General features: G+C 43.0%; 2 protein-coding genes across 7 annotated transcripts in view; one reads left to right on the top strand and one right to left on the bottom strand.

Annotated features, from left to right (window-relative positions):
* Positions 1-23,114, bottom strand: part of LOC134021090 (proprotein convertase subtilisin/kexin type 5) — a 401,110-nt gene that overhangs the window by 23,668 nt on the left and 354,328 nt on the right. Inside the window, exons 1-4 of one of the 4 annotated variants that reach the window (XM_062461566.1) lie at positions 3,830-4,098; positions 2,097-2,300; positions 1,899-1,967; positions 1,739-1,781 (exon numbers count right to left, since the gene is read on the bottom strand). The exons of 1 other annotated variant lie outside the window; for it this stretch is intronic. In XM_062461566.1, coding sequence (XP_062317550.1) covers positions 1,739-1,781; positions 1,899-1,967; positions 2,097-2,300; positions 3,830-4,007 — 494 coding nt within the window. In that variant the 5' untranslated portion in view covers positions 4,008-4,098. Of the gene's footprint in view, positions 1-1,738; positions 1,782-1,898; positions 1,968-2,096; positions 2,301-3,829; positions 4,099-17,880; positions 17,958-23,114 lie in introns of those variants that run through there. 2 more of the 4 variants (XM_062461567.1, XM_062461569.1) reach the window with 2 other exon arrangements.
* otud7a (OTU deubiquitinase 7A) overlaps positions 4,607-23,114 on the top strand; it is a 93,670-nt gene continuing 75,162 nt past the window's right edge. For all 3 annotated transcript variants that reach the window (XM_062461571.1, XM_062461572.1, XM_062461570.1), the window contains exon 1: positions 4,607-4,741. The gene's annotated coding sequence lies outside the window, so the exon portion shown is untranslated. The remainder of the gene's footprint in view (positions 4,742-23,114) is intronic.

Below are 23,114 nucleotides of genomic sequence, written 5' to 3'. Positions count from 1 at the left end.
AGCGCCTGGTGCTGGCACACCTTAAATCCATCACTGACCCTCTACTGGACCCCCTGCAGTTCGCCTACAGAGCCAACAGGTCTGTGGACGATGCAGTTAACATGGCCCTCCACTTCACCCTACAGCACCTGGACTCCCCAGCATCCTATGCCAGGATCCTGTTTGTGGACTTCAGCTCTGCCTTCAATACCATCATCCCCGCCCTGCTTCAGGACAAGCTCTCCCAGCTGAACGTGCCTGATTCCACCTGCAGGTGGATCACAGACTTCCTGTCTGACAGGAAGCAGTGCATTAAGCTGGGAACACAAGTCTCTGACTCCCGGTCCATCAGCACCGGATCACCTCAGGGCTGCGTCCTTTCTCCTCTGCTCTTCTCCCTGTACACCAACAGCTGTGAATGAAAGGCTGACCACTGAAGCTCAATGAAAGCCCTTCCCTGCACTTCCTGCTTCGTTGCCGTGGCGTTGAGATGGTGGTGCTACGGCTGTTTGAGGAGAAACAGCTGGCGGAGCCACACTGCATCCATCACCCTCACAAAAGCAGCTGATAGAGAGCAGGCCCAGCCTGGGTGCCAACAGGAGGCTGTCCTGGATACCACACTCCCCAGTGCTGGAGAACTTCTCTGTGCAAACATTAGTCTGCTCGTTCACCGAGGAGACAGCATCAGCATTTCCAGCCCCCGAAGTTTCTTTCACATCTCCACTCTGAGTTCAAATGAGGAGAAAGCCTAAATCATCGGTGACTTTGCCACAGGTTTCACGTACACTGACATTCTGAGATGAAAACGGTCCTTTGTGCAGAAATGGAATGGGATATGCAAAGGCCATCAGAATGCGAAGTTACACTGATAGTTGCAGAAGATGCAATGTTCAGCCGCACCTGTGAAAGAACAATAACAATACATTGCAGAAAAGAGTCCACCCAACAATAATGCACCTGCTTTGGCCAGGCATTAAACCTCTACAACAGCACCGTAACTCTCTAGACAAATGGGCTGGAACAAATAAATGCGTGTGTGAGAGAGAGTGTGTGTGTTGGGGCGGGTGGTGTGTGAGTAGAAGTGTGTGTGTGTGTGTGTGTGTGAGAGAGAGAGAGGTCTGAAGCAGGTTGCTGTTCTTTGCTAAACCTACGGCTCAGGTAACAGGGCACTCTGTGCACTAGGTAACTTGATTCGGCAACAGGGGGCCTAAACATGGGGGAGAGAAGCACAATTGAAGATTTCTTCCACTGCAGCCTTTGTAAATCTGGATCTATGTGAATAGGATGGAGCAGGTAAGACAACAAGCTGACACATAAATGTCCCTGTTTTGCTATATTAATGTATCTGATCATGGTATACATATGAAGGTGTATGTTTGGTTAGGTTCTGACTTGTGTTGGAAAATATCAGACTGAGTAAATTATCTTCAAAGAGGAGAGATAGCCTCAAAGAGGAGAGATCAAGGCAGCCTAGGAAAACTCAGAGCATAAAAAATATTCATGGATACTTACCATTTATCATTTACAATTTTAAAAGCCTTGATGGTCTGGAAGAAAAGTACTTTTATTATTGGACCCAATTCTAGAAATATACACAGAGATTAAGGATGTGTCCTGATCATCTGTGTTTCACCATCCATTCCATCGTTTGATATAGCTGCTGACACCGGAGGTTATCTCACTACAGAGGCAGTGGGGAGATGACAGAGCAGGCTACTAGACTACAGAAGAGATTGATGACTGAGACAAGGACACTTACAGAAAGTAACCTTCTATGCAGCTGTTGCAGATCTCAGGGTCTTCTGGGTGAAGAAAGACAAAGAGTGAAGAGGTAAAATCAAGCCAGGGAGATGGGGGGTATAGATCTAGGCGATAACCACTTCCATTGAGGGACGATAGTCAGGAGACCTGTGAATTACCTGTGGAACACGTTTTACAGCCCATCTCACAGTCGAGACATTCTCCTGTTTCAGGATCCTGAACCTGGCCTGGAATATGGAGACACAGAGCACCTGTCAGCACTCACATATACACAGCATAGGGTTCCTAATAGCACCAGGCTAATCCTCTGCATTTGTTCTTCCTCTTCCTCTCACACCTCCCTCTTGTTGACTTACCCATATCACAAAAGGCTGTTTGGCAGACTCCATTCTGAAGCCTGTAGTGTTCCCTGCATTTGGCACAAATGCTGCCATCAGTGCAGAGCTCACAGTTGGTGATGCAGGGCAGGCAGGCATAGTGAGCCCTGTCAGGGTAGAGTCCCCGGGGGCAGTATGTCTGACAGTGACCTTGGTGGAGGAAGCGCTCATGTCCATCTTCATCTGTGAGGAGTACAGGTACACAAGACCGGTTTATGTAAAGATCCCTCCTCTTCCTCCACCAAGGTCACTCCAGGAATGCATTGACCACAAAGCTCTACTGACAGGAAATACCTCTTCATACCGGGGGCTCTTGCGGGAACGAGAATCAATGCCTTCCCCCCCACCCCACCCCTGCCGACCCAGCGTAAATAACAGGGCTGACTATCACATGAGCTGGGGGATATCTGAACAGGCTGCTAACTGTGGGAAAGTTCAATGCCTTCTACAACCAATGTTATGATGTGACTTACTGTGATAGAATGATGTGATTAAATCTTAAAGATCTGCCAGTGGTTATAACAGATAACCCACTAATAAGATGTCTGACAAAAACATGAAGGGGTTGCCATTCTTCAGTGTTCTCCTGATATGACCTTTTTGTAATTTGAGACATGGTGAGGACACGACTCAGATTGACTGATGTTGCTGTGGCTAACAGATGTAATCAAGGGCAATCAACAGCGAATCAGAGCTGTGGGCAAACACTGTTGTGTGTCTTAGCCCACTAATGTATGCACTGGAACCTGCCCCGCGCCCAGCTCATCCACCTGGGGCTGGTCTCAGAACTGCTGCTGAGTTACAGCCTTGTCACATCTACTCCTTGCAGCAGCGAGAACATGGGAGACAGGAGGAGAGGCCCTCCAGCCACTTTCCTCCCTAGACTGCCACCTCTCTCTCCCTTTCTTTGTCCCTCTCTTTCTCTGCCTATCTGTCTCTCTCACACACACACACACACACACACACACACACACACACACACACACACACACACACATTGAAGGATATTGTGGGAGGACTTTCATAAGTTAACTCCTGTGAGCTGTGACAGTAGTATCACTAAACCGTGGCTTGACAATGAGTCCCTTCAGACATGGTCAGGTTTCACAGAAGAGGGGCAAGAAGTGATCACATGATTTCAACCTTATGTTTACAGATGGAACATGAGAAATTATGTTTTTGTGTTATACTATAACACAAACACAACACAGTCAGCAACCACTGGTTATTTTCATCTAAACAAGTGTGGAAAGATAAATCTGAGGGTTTTGAACAGTGTAACCATTAAACAACCTTGCTTTGTGGCAAGACCCTCTGTCATTTGGATTAATGAGTGTCTTTGTTTGACTGTGGCAGCTGTGCAGTCACAAATCAGGCTAAGAGTGTCCTATACAGAGGGAAATCAAGAAGCTGGCATTCAAGTGCACTGGATTGTATTTTCCAGATACCTCCAAATAAAAAACATCATATGACACATGTAGTAACTATGTAAACCAGACTTACAATGAATTACCTCAAAAAACTATGTATTGTTATGAAGTCTGGCGCCTTCTTCCAAGCTATGATTTTTACTTGTTCACAATATAAACGAAAAACATTGTATTAAAGGGCCCATACAATTGCCTTAGGTCTGTACATTGACGCTTCAACTATCCCTATTTATAGATGCTATATTAAGTGTGACAAGACGCTATAAAAAGATGAATCCTTACCAACACCACAAGATGTGCAATCGAAGAGCTCATGCCCGTCACACTCTGTGCAGGTGGGGTGACAGAGAACGCATTGGTTATTTAAGGCGAACTGTCCACTTGTACAAGCAAGCAATGTAGGTTTGCTACGAATGTATCCAACGCAGTAAAAAAATATTAACAACGCTGAAGTCTTCATGGCGACTTTTTAATTCGTAGAGGGAAGTTTACAGATGCACTGTCCGCGTCCTCCAAAAGCAGGGTTTTTCTAAGTCTTGCCACCAGAAGGCATGCAAGACAAAACTTGCTTGACGAGTTCTATGAGGTATGACTGGTCAATGAGTTAGCCTCCTAGTAAATACATATTGTGGTTGTCCTTGTGAATGTGAAATGAGTTACGAGTATATATTATTAAGTATATTGCAAGAAATGGTACCTAATCTGTCATTGGACATTAGGTATTGTGAGTTGTGAGTTAGTGTACATTAAAGGAACATTAGTTGTAATTTAATTAGCTGTCCCCTCAGCAACAGCAGCCTTTCAGACCATCCGCTGGACTTTCCAAATAATAAAAGCCGTGCAGAAATGGAAGAATTTAAACAATTCCATAATTTCAAAGTCAGCCGTCAAACGTAATCTTCAGAAATTGTATGTTACTTTGTAGACCTTTCAGTAGTCAGGGCAAGACATTTAGTTATCAGACGTTTCCGACGAGGGCGTATCCTGACGTGGACTGACGTCACTCGACGGTAGAGCTCTGAGAAGGCGTGACTTCGTTCTTCTGCTGCAGCGGAGAATTATGACAAGAGAATGAGAAGATTTCAGATTTCTGCAGTCAGAGTGGGTGCCTAGAAATAAGCCAGAAGGAAATATCACACTACTGAACTATTATTGTAAACATCACGATGCGGAGTAATGACCGGAATTAAGACGGTAAGGTTGGAATTCATTATTTCAGAAACTGTGTGGTTTTATATAATAAACCACTGCAGACCCGGCGCAGGTGCACCTGTATTTTCAAGAACGTGACACTGTACAGTTTCCATTTCAATATGTATGTTTCGAATGATAAGTTTCCTCATGAAATGAAAATAGTGAATTGAGTACGCAATGTCAATACAGTGATACATTTATATTGTGTAAATATTGTTTCATTGGAAGGCTTTCAAGTGTAGCTATCCTATTCTGAAAATACTTGGAGGGGGATATCTCTCCAAGAGCTTAAAACTATCATGTATTTAGGACTGTTGTCTGGAATATGTTACATCATAGGATGTAAATTAGATTGTGAATGACAGTAAAGGGAGATTGTAGTTTATTGTTTTTGTCATAGGCTGTATTAGGCTCAGTGTCGATATGACAGTGATGATGAAATTAAAATTCAGTATGCTCAACTGTTGATGCTACAAATAGCAATGTGACAAAAGATTGTTATTGATTCAAATCTGTGCTTGACTTTTAGTTTTGGTTTTGTGCTGTACTTTAGTCCCCTTGATGATGTATGACTCCAGACAGACAGACAGACAGACAGACAGACAGACAGACGTCTGGCATAGTTATAGAATAGTTTAGAAGTAATCTTCGATACAAAAAATGACAGAAAATAACCTTTGTTTTCACTTTAGAGTTGTACTTAGATTGTCTTTATACGTTTATGGATGTTAAAATGAATCTTGTCAGACCATCAAAATGTTTAGACCCTTACAAATCCAGTAAAACAGAGCTGGAATATGTGTGAGATGGCTTACTGACACTTGACAGTGATTGGAAGACAGATGGAACAATCAAGCCAAATCTCCAAAGGGGTTGCACCCCTGGCTGGCAGTACAGAGGCCCTCAGCCACACTGGGCCTCTGTCCTCTAGCTACTATCCTCCTGTGGAGAGTGTCTGGCACCTGATTACTTAACACAATAAACACAGTCTACGTCAGTGACACTTAGCTACAGAAAAACAGACCAAGACTGACTGCTGTTGTTCGGCCCAGTTGGGCTTTCTTGTCACTTTAGCAATATGTCTCTGAAAATGCATTTTCTGTTGACAGTCACAAACGCGCTGCTGTGAATGCAGGAATTTTTTGGATAAAATGTGTCAATGTGCTTGAATATCCTGTTGAAGCCTGAATTATTTTGTCAGGGTGGAATGTACTGTGGTCCCATATTACCTCTATAGATTAATAGTCTAAAAGCCTTAATCAAATGGCATGAGCAGCTAAACACTACTCTGCCTTTCAAAGAAATGTAATGTCATTGGATTGGCTTGCATTCCCCAAAAGTTTGGTCCTTGAGATGAGATAAGACAAGTGGCCCATGGCAATCACGACTCAATCACTGCACAGTGCTTTGAAGTGGGCCATGCTCATCAGGCCTCTCCACAGGTGGGGAAGCAATGTTAAGTGTTCAGTCTGCAGGCACACAGAGGTCAGCTAGAGGCCAGAAGGATGTGCTAAACATGGTCCTTTCAGCCAGATGAAAATGGGAGAGAGTGGAAGAGTGACTGATTCGTTGAGTTTTCCCTGTCGGGCTCTATTTAATAGAGAGGTGGTGGACTAGGAAGTGGATAGTAAATAAACAAGGGAGCTTGACCTACAAGTATGTAGTTCGCATTAAAACCCCTATTACGTGTTTATAAGACATTAGGATTACTTGAACTGATGTTCAAAATCAGCTTTAGGTAGCAATGCTCGTGAGGATCTGGATACGGAGGGATTTATTAGAGAAACTTGAAAAGGCATAAGATCGTAAATATGTCTTGGATTAATGTTGTCAAGGTTGGAATCCGAAGACTGGTTGGATAAACCCCACAAGGTCATAGATGAAATATCCTTTCAGAGTTTTGATCTCCTTCTTACCTTGCTGGAATTCAGTTCATACTTTGAATAAGAGAAGGCTCCTCCCTAAAACATCTAAACACAACCTCTACAGACAGGAATGCAAGAGGACAGGAAAGGCTTTGATTATGGTTGGACAAGTGCGATACGTTTTGCAAAGCGGAAATATTGTTTACAACCTCTAGACTGAATATTTCCATGTGTAGTGGTGTAGTCCTATCATCCCTACAGATCCCACGCCTGTGCTCTGGAGGTGTATGGCGAATTTTGAGTTTTTCACACTCACACAGAAGCATGTTTTTTTAGTTAGCATGGCCTTCCACTTTTACCATGTTACACAATGTCCTTAAATGAACATTACATTTAATTTGTGCCACTGTTTCCTTTGCTGTATGTGACAGTCACACCTCTCTCCCCTCTCGCCATCCAGAGATAGGGATTCTACCACTGTTGTGTTACCTAATTGAGTTTGTGATAATTCACTTGTCCCGTGTCGAGTCTGGGAACAGGCTCACCACTAGACATCTGCCAGTGTCATGTTTTTCCTGTGAGACTCACTAGGCACACGAAGGCACCCTTTTGCCACTTTCATGCCCCTCCTCTACCCAACCTGGTCCTGCCGCCTGCTACCTGTCACTTTCTTGCCTCCTAATTCCTGTAATCAGAAGCACTTGTTTGATTGTATTCAGTTTAATGGTTGGATTTTTTTTAATTTGCTCTACAGGTTTACAGCTGTGTTATAAAAGCATCTGAATGTTGTTTCATTTCAGGAAAACTCCTATTGGGTTTTATTGTGCATTAACAGAGGGTCTTGTACCTCATTCATTTTCATAAACATTGATAAATGCTTCAACTTTTCTCGTTGTGCCTTGCCTTTGTTTCATCTCCAGAATATCAGTGCTGTGCCATAGTGCTCATCAAGTGTTAAATTAAACTCATTCATGCAACAATGCCGAGGTCATTCACCCTCTCTACTGTTCTTGTCACATTTCTGGTATCCTCTCAAGGTCTGATAACTCCATACAGGGAAGTAACACATGCCTGCCGCCTTAACTGCTTTTTTTAAATGAGCAATAACCGCCGTGTTACTCTGTCCTGTTTTCTCCTTTTCATTCCAAACTGTGGCATAACAAGTTTTTTTAGGATTTTAAAAATTTAAATTATGACCTGGCTATTTGATGTTGCACATTTGTGGGTTCATCACATCCACAGACATACCACAAAAATAACTATGATATATGATATGAATGTGAAATCTTAACACTAGGGTTAAAAGAAAAGATTACAATTTTATAGAAATTCTGTAGTTCTGTACAGTCCCACAGTTAAACATCATGGCTCTCAAGTCTCATGTATTCGCCGTGAGACTCATGCATTTCATCAATTTCTCACGCTCTCAGGCAACACCCTGTATTTCTCACACTGAGAAGTAACTTGTCCCGCTTTATACAATTAATGGACAAGGCGCAGGCATACGGAAGGAGGTTTTCTGCCGAGTTATACAGAGTTAAATGTCACTTACCAGTCAATCAGAAACATCACCAGCAAACGCCCCCCCGCCCCCGCCCCCCCCCTCAATCCAAGGTAGAAACACTGTTCCATCCTTTGTGTGTTTTTGTCCCCTATGGCAGGGTGGATTTTGATCTCTCCTGCTCTGTAAGGAAATCATCTGGTGGACTTGAGGTACTGTATGCAGTAGCATGGTACATGTGGTCATTCTGTACGTTTGACAGGAGACCTGGGGCCTCATGTATAAAGGATTGTACAGCTTTCATACCAGAAGATGGCGTACGGCCAAAACTCGAAAAGTACCTACGCACAGAAATATTCACATGTATAAAACCGGTCGTACGCCAGGTCCTGCGCACCTTTCCTTTATAAATCACAATCAACGTGAGATTCTGACAACAGAGGTGGAGGCGAGAAAATGTGTCCTGTTTGTCGGCCTGTCATCAGGTATTAGCGACAAAAGAAAGTCGGCGGAGTGGAAAACTGTCACTATTTGCGCCCTTTCTTGTTTTTAACCTGTAGCACTTTGAGATTTAGCTAAATGTAAAGTGCATTACAAATAAAATCACTATTATTATTATAGGGCCATAAATGACCATGGCAGAAATTAAAAAGAAATGGTCCGATGTAAAACTTTAAACGAAGAAACGAGTGGTGGCGCATCGTAACAGCATGGCAGCTATAGGGTTAGCGTGACATGCATTTCCTGAGTGATTTTGTCGTTCGTTTGACACCCTCAAGTTTAACAGAAGTTATTAAGTGGTGGCGGATTAAACAGAAGGCTATATAGCATTTCCCGTTTTGGGTTTTGGCATTTTGATGATCATCAACATTAATGATCAAACTTTTATTTTCATGTTTTTTGAATAGTCAACGTCATAAACGTAGTAGTGGAAACTTTATTTTGTAATGTTTGGTGAGTTTCGGCACTTTTCAGTTAGAATTCGCCACGTTACAGAGCCAGACAAGACTTTGCGGACGATCCGCACATTCTCACGTCTGCTCAAAACTTTCCATTACGGCCCGCACATTCTCACGTCAAGTAAATCTTTATACATCACAAAGTGTGCGTGAAAACCAACGTACGCAAGCTTTTTGTGCGTACGCAACGTTTATACATGAGGCCCCAGCTGAGGAGACATCTATATCCAATCTACACGCATCATCTAAGTTTCTGGAAAGACAGCAAAAAGCACTACTAGTATGTTCCCCGTCCATCTTTCAATCTGTAGGCAATTATTATAAGCCTGTCTCTGAGAAAGTCAGAGTTTTCTGTCATGTGGTCATGACATAATTTAGCAATTATTAAGCTTCTTAAGTAATAACTTTTAGCTGGCATGAAAAGATTGACAGGAAGTTGCTTCACTGAATATCTTTAAATTACCTCTGGGTTCCTAGCTGTGTAGCTCAGCTGTGTAACTATTTACATGATTGTACCTTCCGTACAAACACATTGTCACTGCACTGATATGAGATTGTGTTGATGTAACATTCTATATTATATTTAATAAACTGTATGCCGCTAAACCATATTCATTCAACATTTTTGAATCTTTATCGATCTAGAAAATCCCCATGAACAGTATTACGCATTTGCCATGAGACTCACGCATTTCAGCCATTTCTCACACTGAGAAATAAAGGCCGCAGTATGCTTCTCCGACTCCGTTAACGGATGGGCGGGCTTAAGGCCGAATTATACTACTCCGACTCCGTTACGGACAGACGGACGGAGTCGGACGGATTCGTTGAATTTATAGTACTCCGAAGGCTGTGGGTGCTGAAAAGAATTCACCGCCAGAAGAGTAGGTGGCGCTGCACTGCGATGCTAGCTAGGTTATCGAAAAGTCTGAGCAAATTTACAAATTAGCCGTTTCATCAATAAAATAAGCACATTTTCAGCAACTACACTGCCCATTTCTCGTCACATTTGAATTCAGATGCTGATTTACATGTACTGTTTAGCTGAAATATGATTTGTAAAAACTTAAAGCAATGGCGGTCAAAGGATTCTGTTCGTCTTGTTGGTCACGGCAACCCCGGCCCCGCCCCTGACGCAAGCGGTTCTTAATACTGACCAATCACAGCCAAGGGGTATCCGTAACTGTCCAAAATTACGACGAATAGTTAGAAAATTCAGGAGGTGCATGTCGAGCTCTCCGGGGCTCTCCGAGGGCTCTCGGAGAGCTCGGAGAGGGCGTTCCCCGTAGAGGAGGGCGTTCCCATGTGTCCGTTTTTTGGAAAACGGAGAAGCATATATCTAGCTTGGTCCTAACCAGACTCTCGTACATTTCAATTGTACAGAGAGTCTGGCCTCGCTCCATTGACAAGCGTTGACTTCCTTGTAGGCGGGTACTCTGTTGAAGTTTAAAACTATTGGATCTGCCCAGAGCCACTCTGATCTGCCATAACCAATCGCTAGCGTTCGCCAATTCCTTCACCACTACTGTAACAGAGCTAGCTGCCTAGCTGGAAAATCAAACTGTTCCCGAACCTTGTGGGGAGGAGGGCCACAACATCATGGCCACCAACAAAACTCAGCAAAACTTGTTCTTGCTCCGGCTTTAGTTTATAGATATTTGGCAGTGTTGCCACAACGGACCAAATGGCTTCGCTCGCATCTTTCTCCGCCGCCATTACGGAACTACAACACAAACTAGCGCACAACATCAACGTCATCGTTCTCAGCCACTCCCTCTGTTCGCTGATTCGCCGGTAGAAAATCTACCGGACACATCTGACTTACGTACCTCATGGCCAGACCTAGTACAGAAGCAAAATCAAAATTGAGCGGAAGTACGTACGAGGGCAGAGCCAGGCTAGCATATATTGGCCTTAAGAGATAACTTGTCCCTCTATATACAATTAATGGATGAGGTGCAGACATACTGAGATGATAGTTGTTTCTAGTTATACAGAGTTATATCCCAATCAGAAAACATCCCCCATCCCCATTTTTATGTTGACAGTTATGGTTATCTCAAGGCAAACTTTTTATACAACTTGAGAGCACCGAGTATAGAAATAAATTGATAGATTCTTTGAATATACAGACATGTAGTCTCTAACTAAACTGTAAAGTTACAATTATGTAAGATCAGCTGTGAGTTTGTCCTCACTAACAACCAACAGGAAGGCCAGATTCATCTACAAGGGAAGTGGCTCCTGCACAGCTGTGTGTCGATGCCTGTTTGTTGGAACCCTAGTCTGGTCTATATACCCAAGAGATTCTGAGGCATTGAGGTAGGGAGGCAATACTGAGGGAAGGTGCTTTATCATCTCTGAACTTAAGTTGTCTGGTCTTATGGTTAAGCCTGGAGTTTAACAGAAAGCTGATTTGTGTGAGGTTGCAATAAAATAGAGTTTGAGGATTGTGTTGTGTGTGTGAATGTTTATTATTAATTAAATATCAGCCATGCAGATCCCTCTCATCTATGTTGTGAATGATTATAATTGTGACACACTTTACTGAATACGACTGCAGCATAAATCTAGGTAAAGTTCAAATATTTATGTGATGCATTATGGCTTAATAGACACTAGCACTCACTCCCCTGCATATGGGCTGACTGTGTGCAACACATCAATGAGATGTAAAGTGACAATATGGCTTCCAGCAGCAAGTTGGTGTATAGTCAGTTTGAAGGCTTGTAGGGGGCAGTGGTAGAGATATGTCCACTTCTGCCTTTGAGAAAGAGGGGGGCAGAGAGAAAGAGAGAAGGGTGTGGGGTAGAAGTAGGACAGGGAGTAAGAGACCATGGGGCGGTGCTTGGCACATTCTCACCCCAACCGCTATGTTCAAAGAATCATCAGCTTCGTCTGTTCAGCTGCCAGTCAGAGAGAGGTGTCCTGAGGATGAAGCATCATTGCCTTGTTACATCCAGAAGGAAGCACAGTGTTGTCTAGTTCTGAGCTGCTCAGTGTTGCAGATGTTCCCATGGATGAATCAGGAAGGGGACATGTACAATACTTCTCCATAGCACTGCTCCAATGCACAGTGATGTCAGACTTTGTGCTCCAAAGCCTCTGATTGTTCCAAGGGTACATTGAGGTTAGTGTTTAGATATGCAACCAAAAGGATTGAGAAGACACAGAAAGTCCCAGTAGGGGTCATAGCATGTCAGGAGTTTACACAAGACTGTGGGTCTGTTCACCTGGAATGTCAGTCCCTGGGGGAATGCTGCAGGTGTCTTGGATGTGTGTCGGGTCCTCACAGGTAGATTCTTGCGGAGGAGTTTCTTCTGAGCTAGAGAACCAGCCTGAGTTGTTAGTGTATGGTAGCAATTCACTGTAGACACATATCACATCACACATTCCACAAGAATAACAGGACACTAGAGTCCTAACTATCATCTTGTTGACCATGTAAAAAGGTCCCCTCCCAGGAACTGAATGCTTCTAGGAGCTTCCCATCCAATCTGCTGCCTTCCACAGGCTTCATGCGTCCATTTGGAGACACAAACACACACACACACACGTACACTCACACACTCACACACACACGATCATGCTTAGGACCACCACCAGTAGTACAAGCTTCCCATTGTGACTTTGTGAGGAAAGGGGAGAGATGGAGGCTGAGTGATTGATTTGCAGGCTGAATAGTGAGGGCGTTTTTCACCCAGCATTAACATTCACTCATTGAATCTTGTGCTCTCCAACAAGGATCTTGAAATAGTGGAAGGACTTAGCTTGTCTGCATGGTGTACTGAAACACTATTACAATATATCCCATTATGTTATTTTCACATGTTCCTTATGTCCTGGCTTACATGTAATGTTTGCCATGTTATAAGATACCTTATATCCTTTATCATTACACTATATAAAATCCTGTACACTACTGCCTACAGTAGGATAAATCATATGTACTTGTGTCCTTTCAAAGATTCTGTTCCCTTTTATATGTTTCCATTACGTCATCAATACCAAATGCAAGTGAAACAGTGTCTCTACCTACTTTTGCCCCTGCTTAGTCAAGTGTTTTCCACTTTACAGTGCACAAACTGTTGAGACTGTTGAGAGATTATTGAGCCCAAAATGAAGGGCAGGCTTGACATTTTGCCATGGTTTGCCATGTGTATCACTGTTGGATGAAAATCTCATCTTTTATTCGCTGTCCACTCACTCGTTGGAAATTCTCTGCGGAAACAGTTGGTTTTGTAGCCTTGAAATACAAGGTAAACACAGAGGGCTGTCCATTGTTATTATATTTGTGTACATTTAAATAATATCCTTCATCCTTTGTACTATGGAACTGGGAGTCAGGTGGCTGAGCGGTGAGGGAATCGGGCTAGTAATCCGAAAGTTGCCAGTTCGATTCCCGGTCATGCCACCTGACGTTGTGTCCTTGGGCAAGGCACTTCACCCTACTTGCCTCGGGGGAATGTCCCTGTACTTACTGTAAGTCGCTCTGGATAAGAGCGTCTGCTAAATGACTAAATGTAAATGGAACACTCTCTGAACTCACTAATGGCGACAAATACCCCTGTGTAGAAGCCCCCAGTCTATCAGTTTCCAGAAAAATGGATCAAGCAGTATTATCTGCCAATGCTAGGTACATCAGCTCCATTCAACGTGCTGATTCTCTAAAACTTGTTTGTATCTGACCCTACGGTGGTGCACAACACAACAACATTAGCGAAGCAAACAAAAGTTGAAAACAGAACAACATTAGCACACAACACAACGACACAAATTTCGATAGGTGTAAACCAAGCCCTGGGTACTCTTTTCCGCCTTTGCGAAAAACGCTCAAACGCTCGGTTTTGAAAATCCACGCCCTCAAAACCGAGCGTTTGAGCTCTCATTTTCTCAAAGGCGGAGAAGAATACCCAGGGCTTGGTTTACACCTGTCAGTTTCTATCCACTGGGGGACCAAAGGCAGGCTAGGGGAACTCATATTAATGTTAAATACCTCCTAAAGTGAAATTTTCATGTGATGGGACCTTTAAATTCACCAATGTAAGTTATGCTTCTGTACTAGGTCTGGGATTTCGGTATATTAGTCAGTTTTTGCAAACCACATTTTTGGTGGTCCAATCAGCGAACAGAGGGAGTGGCTGAGAACGATGACGTTGCTGTCGTGCGCTAGTTTGAGTTGTAGTTCAGTACTGGCGGTGGAGAAAGATGCAAGCGAAGCCATTCGGTCCGTTGTGGCAACGCTGCCAAATAACCAGAAGTTAAAGCCGGAGCAAGAACAATCTTTGTTGAGTTTTCTTGGTGGCCATGATGTTGTGGCCCTCCTCCCCACGGGGTTCGGGAAAAGTTTGATTTTCCAGCTACGGCAGCTAGTTCCGTTACAGTAGTGGTGAATGAGTTGGCTAAGGCGAACGCTAGCAATTGGTTATGGCAGATCAGAGTGGCTCTGGGCAGATCCAATAGTTTTAAACTTCAACAGAGTACCCGCCTTCAAGGAAGTTAACGCTTGTCAATGGAGCGATCCCAGACCCTCTGTACAAATGAAATGTACGAGGGTCTGGTTAGGACCAGGCTACCCGTGGGCCACCGTATGCAGGGGCGCCGTATAGGGGGGAAAGGTTAGGACAATTCCAAGGGCCCCTGACTGACAGGGGCCCCCAAAAATAGAAAAACTAATAGAAATGATAAACGCTGTACCAAAAATGAACATTGTGTAATAAACACCACCTTATTGGGTAAATTAAAACACAGTATTTATTACACAAGTAAATCACAAGTATTATAATTCCCTCGAAGCACTGGCAGACACAAGTGGCTTTCTTGCTAAAGGTTTGAAGCTTCTTCTCCAAATCCACCGTGAAAACTAAACAGTAGCCTATAACGAGAAAATAAAGACCACATTAGCTTAATATGAACATACTATGACATTCGCAGCATGTCAATAACATTCACCAAAGTAAAATACAGACACAAAACAACATACCTCAATGGTTGCATGCTGTACACAAGAGAATAGAGGTTTCCTTAGATCGCTAACATCCGATAACAACCTTAAACTTTTATCGTAGGATTAAATTGTCCGTGCTTCGCTTGCTGTTAGCTTGTCGACTCCCTTACAAAAAAGAGGTATATTAAGGTATAAGTATACTAAAATATGGATAGTACACTTTTAGTTACATTTTTTATAAACTTTTAAGAAGTATGCTTAGAAAATAGTTCACTTTTGATATACTTTTAAGAAGTATGCTTTGAAAATAGTTCACTTTTGATATACTTTTAAGAAGTATGCTTAGAAACAGAAAATGGTATACACTTCTTCTTGAGTAGGATGTACGTTTTCTATTATTATACAGCAAAAACAGTCAAAATACTTTTGAAGTACATTACAGGTAAAACATGTTTGATCCATCTTATTCTAATTATTCATGTCTAGGAAAATCTATTATGCATTGCACATTGAATCTTTTTTGGTACTCAAGCTGTAACCTTAATTACTGCCAAAACATTTTGAAGCCCTTTACTCTTATACTAATAATTATCAATTGGAGTATTAATGGAAAAACGAAAAATCAACTTGAGAAAGAAGCAGACAGAAGGGTTGCATTATGCATTTGAAGGTTATACCTAAGGTCCTAGAATGTCTAATATGGGGGGAACTGCCACTCTCGGGAAACTTCCGTCTTCTGAACTGGTTGCAATTCCACTCTAGTTCCATATGAGGGCGCTAACGGTCAAGTGCAGATGTGGAGTCAGATGGCTGAGCGGTTAGGGAATCGGGCTAGTAATCAGAAGGTTGCTGGTTCGATTCCTGGCTGTGAAAACCAAACAACGTTGTGTCCTTGGGCAAGGCACTTCACCCTACTTGCCTCGGGGGGAATTTCCCTGTACTTACTGTAAGTCGCTCTGGATAAGAGCGTCTGATAAATGACTAAATGTAACAGAGCTAGATTAACTGGAGACATCTGACTTACTTACCTCATGGCCAGACCGAGTACAGAAGCAAAATCAAAATTGAGCGGAAGTACGTAGGAGGGCAGAGCCAGGCTAGGTCTTTGGCGCTATACCCCTCAAAATCCACTTTTCTCAGGATATCATTTTTTGTCTAGTAATTTGAATGCTGAATTCGAAAGGGTAGGCAAAAAAAATACACACTGCTGGGTTTTAGATTTTTTTTAAGTCGCCTTTTGTTACAAAAAGCCTTTTAAAATGTCACTGACGTCATACACATTGTACGGCCAGAGATACTGCATTACGGCAAGCTCTGGCAGTGTTGCCAGGTCTGCGGTTTTCCCGCGGAATTGGGCTACTTTTGAAGTGTTGCCCCGAGTTGAATTTTTTGTCCGTTGGTTCGGGTAGACCTATTTTGCATGCAAATTACATGAATATCTTTAAATAAAAATCCATATTTTAAATGAAATAATTTATTTATACCCAAATCCTACCAAACTGACTCCAGATCAGCACGTACACACATGGACATGGGACACGCCCACATACACACACGCACTGTGTGTGTGTGCCTAATGCTCTCAGTCTCCTGAGAAAACCTCCTGAAAGCTTTTAATGCTGGCATACTAAACATTTGGTGTTACTTTGTAGATATTACAATACATTTGGCAATGATAGCAATGCTGTTGGACTTGGAAAAGCAGTCTATATGGTTTGGCAGGGGCATATTTTGAGTTCTGATATTGGGCTGGCCATTGGGCTGGTTTAGATTGGCCATTGGGCTGGTTTTGTCACACAGACCTGGCAACCCTGTAGTGATGGGCATTCCGGCTCTTTTTCGTGAGCCGGCTCGTATGGCTCAGCTCACCAAAAAGAGCCGGCTCTTTTGGCTCCCGAACGGCTCTTTAAAAAATACATGTTTTAACTATGAATTTGACTATGATGGGTGTGAAAACAATTTGAATTACATTTTTAAATGAAATCATACTCGACCGTAACCACATATCTTTATGTGCATTGATTTGTCATGGCTCTCCTCCGAGTTTTGACTACTCTCTGACTGTGTGTGAGTTGGCTCGGCCCTCCCTCAGGATTGACAGGAACAGAATGTGAGGATGATCGTGTGCGCCTTTAAGCCTACAAGTATTTTTTTGTTGTTCTTTGAATTAGTCAATTATTTTAAATACAATTAAAATTCATTATTTCATAATCATTTAGTTTTTATAGGCTGTATTAATCTATTAAAATAGAGTCGGCTCTTCAGATATGCGAGCCAGCTCCCGACGTTCACCTTCAAGAGCCCACGGCTCACGAAAAAGAGCCGGAATGCCCATCACTACAGGGTTGCCAGGTCTGTGTGACAAAACCAGCCCAATGGCCAATCAAAACCAGCCCAAAACCAGCCCAATGGCCAGCCCAATATCAGAACTCAAAATATGCCCCTGCCAAACCATATACACTGCTTTTCCAAGTCCAACAGCATTGCTATCATTGCCAAATGTATTGTAATATCTACAAGTAACACCAAATGTTTAGTATGCCAGCATTAAAAGCTTTCAGGACGTTTTTTACCCGCTCTTAGAGCCGGATCGTTCGCGAACGACCCATCACTACAACCCTGAGCTCTGGTCACTTCCTTTTTTCTCTCGAGGCATCAACAACACAGCTGACAGGTTAGGCTCTGTCAATACACATGCTAGAAATAGTTTTGGTTTGCTAATGTTGTTGCTAATGTTGCTAATGCTCTGACATTCTGGTTCCGCTTTGGATGCCATAAAGAGGGATCTCTGGTCGTAGTCAGTCATTCACTAACCAATCAGCATTCATTAGCAGAATGCTAGCTTGTTATGGGCAACAACGACTCACCCTGTAAGAAATCGAAAGGAGATAAGTACTCGTTCATTCAACTTTCAACCTATAATCCATGTTTAACATGCAAAAACTACAATCAAATCTGAGATTTGAACGACAATCAGGTGAAAGAGACATATTTAGCCGTTTAGCTCCATAGACTCCCATTCATTTTGCACTCGACCGCGATCACTCCCAGTGGAACTGCAACATAATTCGGTACAATGGGGCTCAAGGTGCGTGTCCACTACAGCGGAACTGTCGGCGCGGGGCGGCGGCTTCCAATTCATTTTCAATGAAACCAGGTGTGGACGCTCGCGTAGGGCATTGTGGGAAGGCGAGCGGAGCGGAGCGTTGCAAGTTGGATTTTCTCAACTTTAGGTAAATGAGGAGCGTGAAAATGCTAGCGTTGGCCAATCGGATTGGTTTATTGTTTCTTGTAACGTAGCAACTGTTTGTCATGGTGAACATTTCTAGGTTTTACAATTTCAAGATGGAGAAACTTATTGTATGTGTCTGCACACCCAGTTCTGTTCAGAACAAAGTTACGTAATGTGACGAGCAGGGGCGTCTTAATAGCACCTGAGGCCCCTGGGCTATAGACTTTTTGTTTTGTTTTTGAGGACCCCCGCCCGCTAATCGCACAATCAATTTATTTTTGCCCTCTAAGGATCCGTCAATATTTGGACTACATAGACAACGTCGGTGTCAAAAGTTTCGTCTTGTTAGCGATTGAGTTGCTTGTATTTTTATTTACGTTTCGTTGCACGGTTTAGGCTGAAATTCAGTTTTTGTGGCAAAAAGTGCCTTGTGTCAACGAAGGGAACTCAGTGCTAGCCTACGTAACAACGTCAGCAAACGTTAGCAACAACGCATGGATACAACGGGCATTGCTGTTGCACAGCAAGTATCGTATTGTGCCATGGTGTACTAGCAGCATTATACATTTAAGCAATTCAACACTTGTATGTACAGTAAGTAATGTCACATTAAATAATGTATTTAAACTCAAGCTTGTGTGGTGCGTCGCTGTCTTCAATGCCATAGCCTAAACTTTGTCAAAAGAAACGTTTTGAATTTCCGGAGCATTCAAACAATCCCCTCAGTGTAGTTTGGCTAGCAACAGCAGCTAGGCTAGCTTGCTCGTAGCACAATTCAGCTTCTCCACGAAGGGCTCTAGACTGAGACCAAAAAGTCGCGTTTGGGGGCATATTTTCAGTTAGCAGATGGTACTGTTTGAATCGCGATTCCATCTGAAAAATACTGCCGGTGACAACGTTGTTAGAATAGCTTGTCTCAAAGGGGGTTCAGCTTGTTTCATATTAAATGGACCCATCTGCAACCGAAGCAAGCAAGCACACCGTCCTCTCTAGTTTTTGTTACATTTTTTATACATTTTGTTTAGATAAGGGGGAGGGGGGGGGTCCCTCCACCTCCACATCCACCACCAGATGCCACTGTAGAGAATAATGACACCGCGAATAAGGACGTTTATCATCATTATTATTTTGTATTATTATTAAGAGGCCCCTGATTGGTCGAGGCCCCGGGCTTAAGCCCAGGTAAGCCCGTGCGTTAAGGCGCCACTGGTGACGAGACTGAATTTAAAGATGACATTAAACTAATAATACATGGTGCAGGGTTGCCGACGTTGTCAGTGTCCCTAGTGTGTTTTTATACTTTTAAATTCAGTCTCGTCACATTACGTGACTGTTCTGTGCCACGGCTAGCTTGCTACTAGTAGCCCAGCCTACAAACAACTGGGCCTCGTTCGTCGTAAGGGTTGAAGCTAAGTTAATCAATTGTCCCTTTAGCCCGTTAACATTAGCGAGATGAGTGAGAACAGCAAATATCAGTTCGTCAACGGCTGATCCGCATTCAAATCATGTGGTTAATTTCAATCAGGCTAAACTTATCAGGAAAATTGCACGTGCACGTCCTACTTCAAAAGGCAGGAAAGGTCAATCACCAAAACCGTGATTTTCTAACGGTATGATGGCGGAAAAGACGAAAGAGAGAGCGGTGATAGGCTATTCTCGCCATCCGAGCAAACTATTATAATGAGTCTCTACGAAGACAATAAGCATATTATCATGGCTAAGTCAAATACCGCCGCTGCCAGAGCAAGACAAGCAGCTTGGCAAAAAATTGCCGATAAGCTATAAATGCGAAAGTTTTGGGGAAATGTATAGCTCATCTTAAGTGCCTCATTACCCCAATCAGATCACATTTCTTTAAATGTGCCTGCTGGCAGTAGGCTTAATGGAAATTAATAATCGAATGAGATCTTGCAAGCGAAAATAATGATCTCAACTCTCAGAATAAGTAGGCTAGATAAAAACAAGGCCAAAGAGTATCTAATTGATACGAATTCATAGACACTTATGAGGATATATGTAGGCTACTGAGCTTATATCATGTACTATATATGTGTATATGCATGTAGGCCTATGTGTAAATCCCTCTTTGATTTCATTGACTGGGACATGGCCAGGGAATATGATGAATTGATTCATCAGCTGGTTAAGCGCCAAGTACACTTTTCTTACAGCAACGCATGCTGCGGCTTTGCCAATGTTTTCTGCATCGCCTATACTGTATAAAAATGTAGCCTATACCTGACGCAAAAAACCTCAAGGCTATGCAGAGTCTGAAGCACAGTTAAAGTTTCAAGTAGCTTTATTGTCAATTTCTTCACGTCAAGACATAAAAAGGAATCTGGGCCCCGTTCGTCGTAAGGGTTGAAGCTAAGTTAATCAATTGTCCCTTTAGCCCGTTAACATTAGCGTTTCCCACTCTCCCACAGTGAAACATATAAAAAGCACAGGCACAACAGATAAGACAAGACATTTCCTAAAACATAGCGTTACATATTCACATACAGCAGCATAAGCTCATAATAAAGCATAAAGCTTGCTGCGGCGTGTGATATTTGCAATGTACGGCCCGAGAAGGTCTTGCAAATAAATGAGTCCTTGTCCGCTGAATCAATATCGCTCAAACAAGAACTCATCCGTGTGAAATAAAGGATCTTGGCAATCGAGAAGAACTCTATTGGTAAGGAAAGCTAATCGAACTAAAATATAGCTCCTTGGTCAACTGGGTCTCTCAAAAAGGGAGCTGCCATGTTATTTTCCGGGGGTGTGGCAAGATCCAGCTACACTTACGTTAGCCTGCTCTGGAGCAGGTTAGTGCTAATTGATGTTACTATGGTGATTTATCGAAAGTTGCTTCCAAGAACCAAAAAGAGGGGCGTTTTTTATCTTAGCCTGAAAATTAGCTCGCTAAACCGCTTAGCGAGCTACGATGAATACCCCCCTGGTTGAGTGACCGGTGGCGTAACATGTATTCTACTGTAATCTTGCACTAGTAAAAATTCTGTATTGTTTAGTGGTGGGCCGTTATCGGCGTTAACGCGCTGCGACTCTTATCGGCGTTAAAAAAATATCGCCGTTAATCTATTCTCAAAGTTGGGTTGGGAGCTGGGTCTATACTACGCAAGCTATGATGACTTTCACCTTTATATTTTAGCGCGGGTATACCTAGCCGAATTGCACTGTAGGGGGCGAGAACGAGTCTTCGAACCTGTGTGTATGCCTTGTGTATGAAATGATCACATCAAACGTGACGTGCTAACATGGATGCCAGTGTTTCCCACAGATTAGAAAGCTATTTGTGGCGGGGGGGGGGGGGGTCGAAATAATTCACAAAATCAACAACAACAAACAAATAATATATCTATGCCCACCACTAGTATTTTTACACAAATGTTGTGTAAAAGTGGTATTTTGATCGATATTGTGAGTACATGAACCCAAGTCTGCACGCTTGGCCATGACTATAACAGTGACCTTAGAGAACTACAACTCTGTATTAACTGTTCTAACAGTGCGTTCACACTGCAGCGGAGCGGGCGGCGCGTGGCGTCGGCTTCCAATTCATTTTCAATGAAACCAGGTGTTGACACTCGCGTAGGGAAGGCGAGCGGAGCGGAGCGGAGCGGAGCGGAGCGTTGCAAGTTGGATTTTCTCAACTTTATGTAAATGAGGAGCGTGAAAACGCTAGCGTTGGCCAATCGGATTGTTTTCTTGTTTCTTGTAACGTAGCAACCTTTGGTCATGATAAACATTTCTAGGTTTCACAATTTCAAGATGGAGGAGAAACTTTTCGTATGTGTCTGCACACCCAGTTCTGTTCAGAACAAAGTTACTAATGTGACGAGCCTGAATTTAAAGATTACATTAAACTAATAATGCATGGTGCATGGTTGCCGATGTCGTCATTGTTCCTAGTGTGTTTTTATAGCCTACTTTTAAATTCAGTCTCGTCACATTACGTGACTGTTCTGTGCCACTGCTAGCCCAGCCTACAAACGACTGGTTGAGTGACCGGTGGCGTAACATGTATTCTACTGTAATCTTGCACTAGTAAAATCTTGCACTTACATAAATGTTGTGTAAAAGTGGTATTTTGATCGATATTGTGAGTACATGAACCCAAATCTGCACGCTTGGCCATGACTACAACAGTGACCTTAGAGAACTACAACTCTGTATTAACTTGTCTAACACGCCCCCGAGCGTGGTGTACTGTGGGAAGGCAAGCCACAGTACACCACGCTCGGGGGCGTGTTAGAAAAGTTAATACAGTCAATACATACCACTTTTACCCTGTCCAAGATGGCGGCCGCATTTCTCGCGCCCAGCAGCCAATGCGGCGTCTACTCTTTATTATGTCTATGCTAAACTTGAAGTATACTTCTTCTTCGTAAGGGTTGTCTATTCTTTGTGTGTCTATGGCCGCACTGCAACTGCAATTCTCGAAATCTCTTACTAATTAAACGCCGCCCTCGAATAAAAGCCACCAAAAATGATCATTATGTAATAAACACTGTGGCATTTATTCGAATAAATACGGTAAGTGGAGGTCATCTCCCCCACTGGTGTAGGGGCCAAAGTAGCCAATAGAGGATGTGCCGAGAGCAGCTTGTGTGTGCATGTGTGTCGGCAAGATATGCGGTGCTTTTTCCTGTGAGTGCTTGCAAAATCTTTGATTTTTTCTCCCACAAAGGAGTGGAGGATTTTTGTCCTCCATAGCCAGGGATCCAACTCCCAGTTTTTCTCTAAAAAACACTTCTTCACTGTGACCCTTCCCGGATGAGGCTGTTGCCTCTGAATTGTTTGTAATTGGGTGTGCTTTGACTTCGGCAAGGGCACAACCTTTGTTCTCTCACATATATCTTATTATTA

This window comes from Osmerus eperlanus, chromosome 5, assembly GCF_963692335.1.
Source record: "Osmerus eperlanus chromosome 5, fOsmEpe2.1, whole genome shotgun sequence".
In the NCBI taxonomy this organism is placed as follows: domain Eukaryota; kingdom Metazoa; phylum Chordata; class Actinopteri; order Osmeriformes; family Osmeridae; genus Osmerus; species Osmerus eperlanus.
This window is presented reverse-complemented; position numbering and strand designations above follow the sequence as displayed.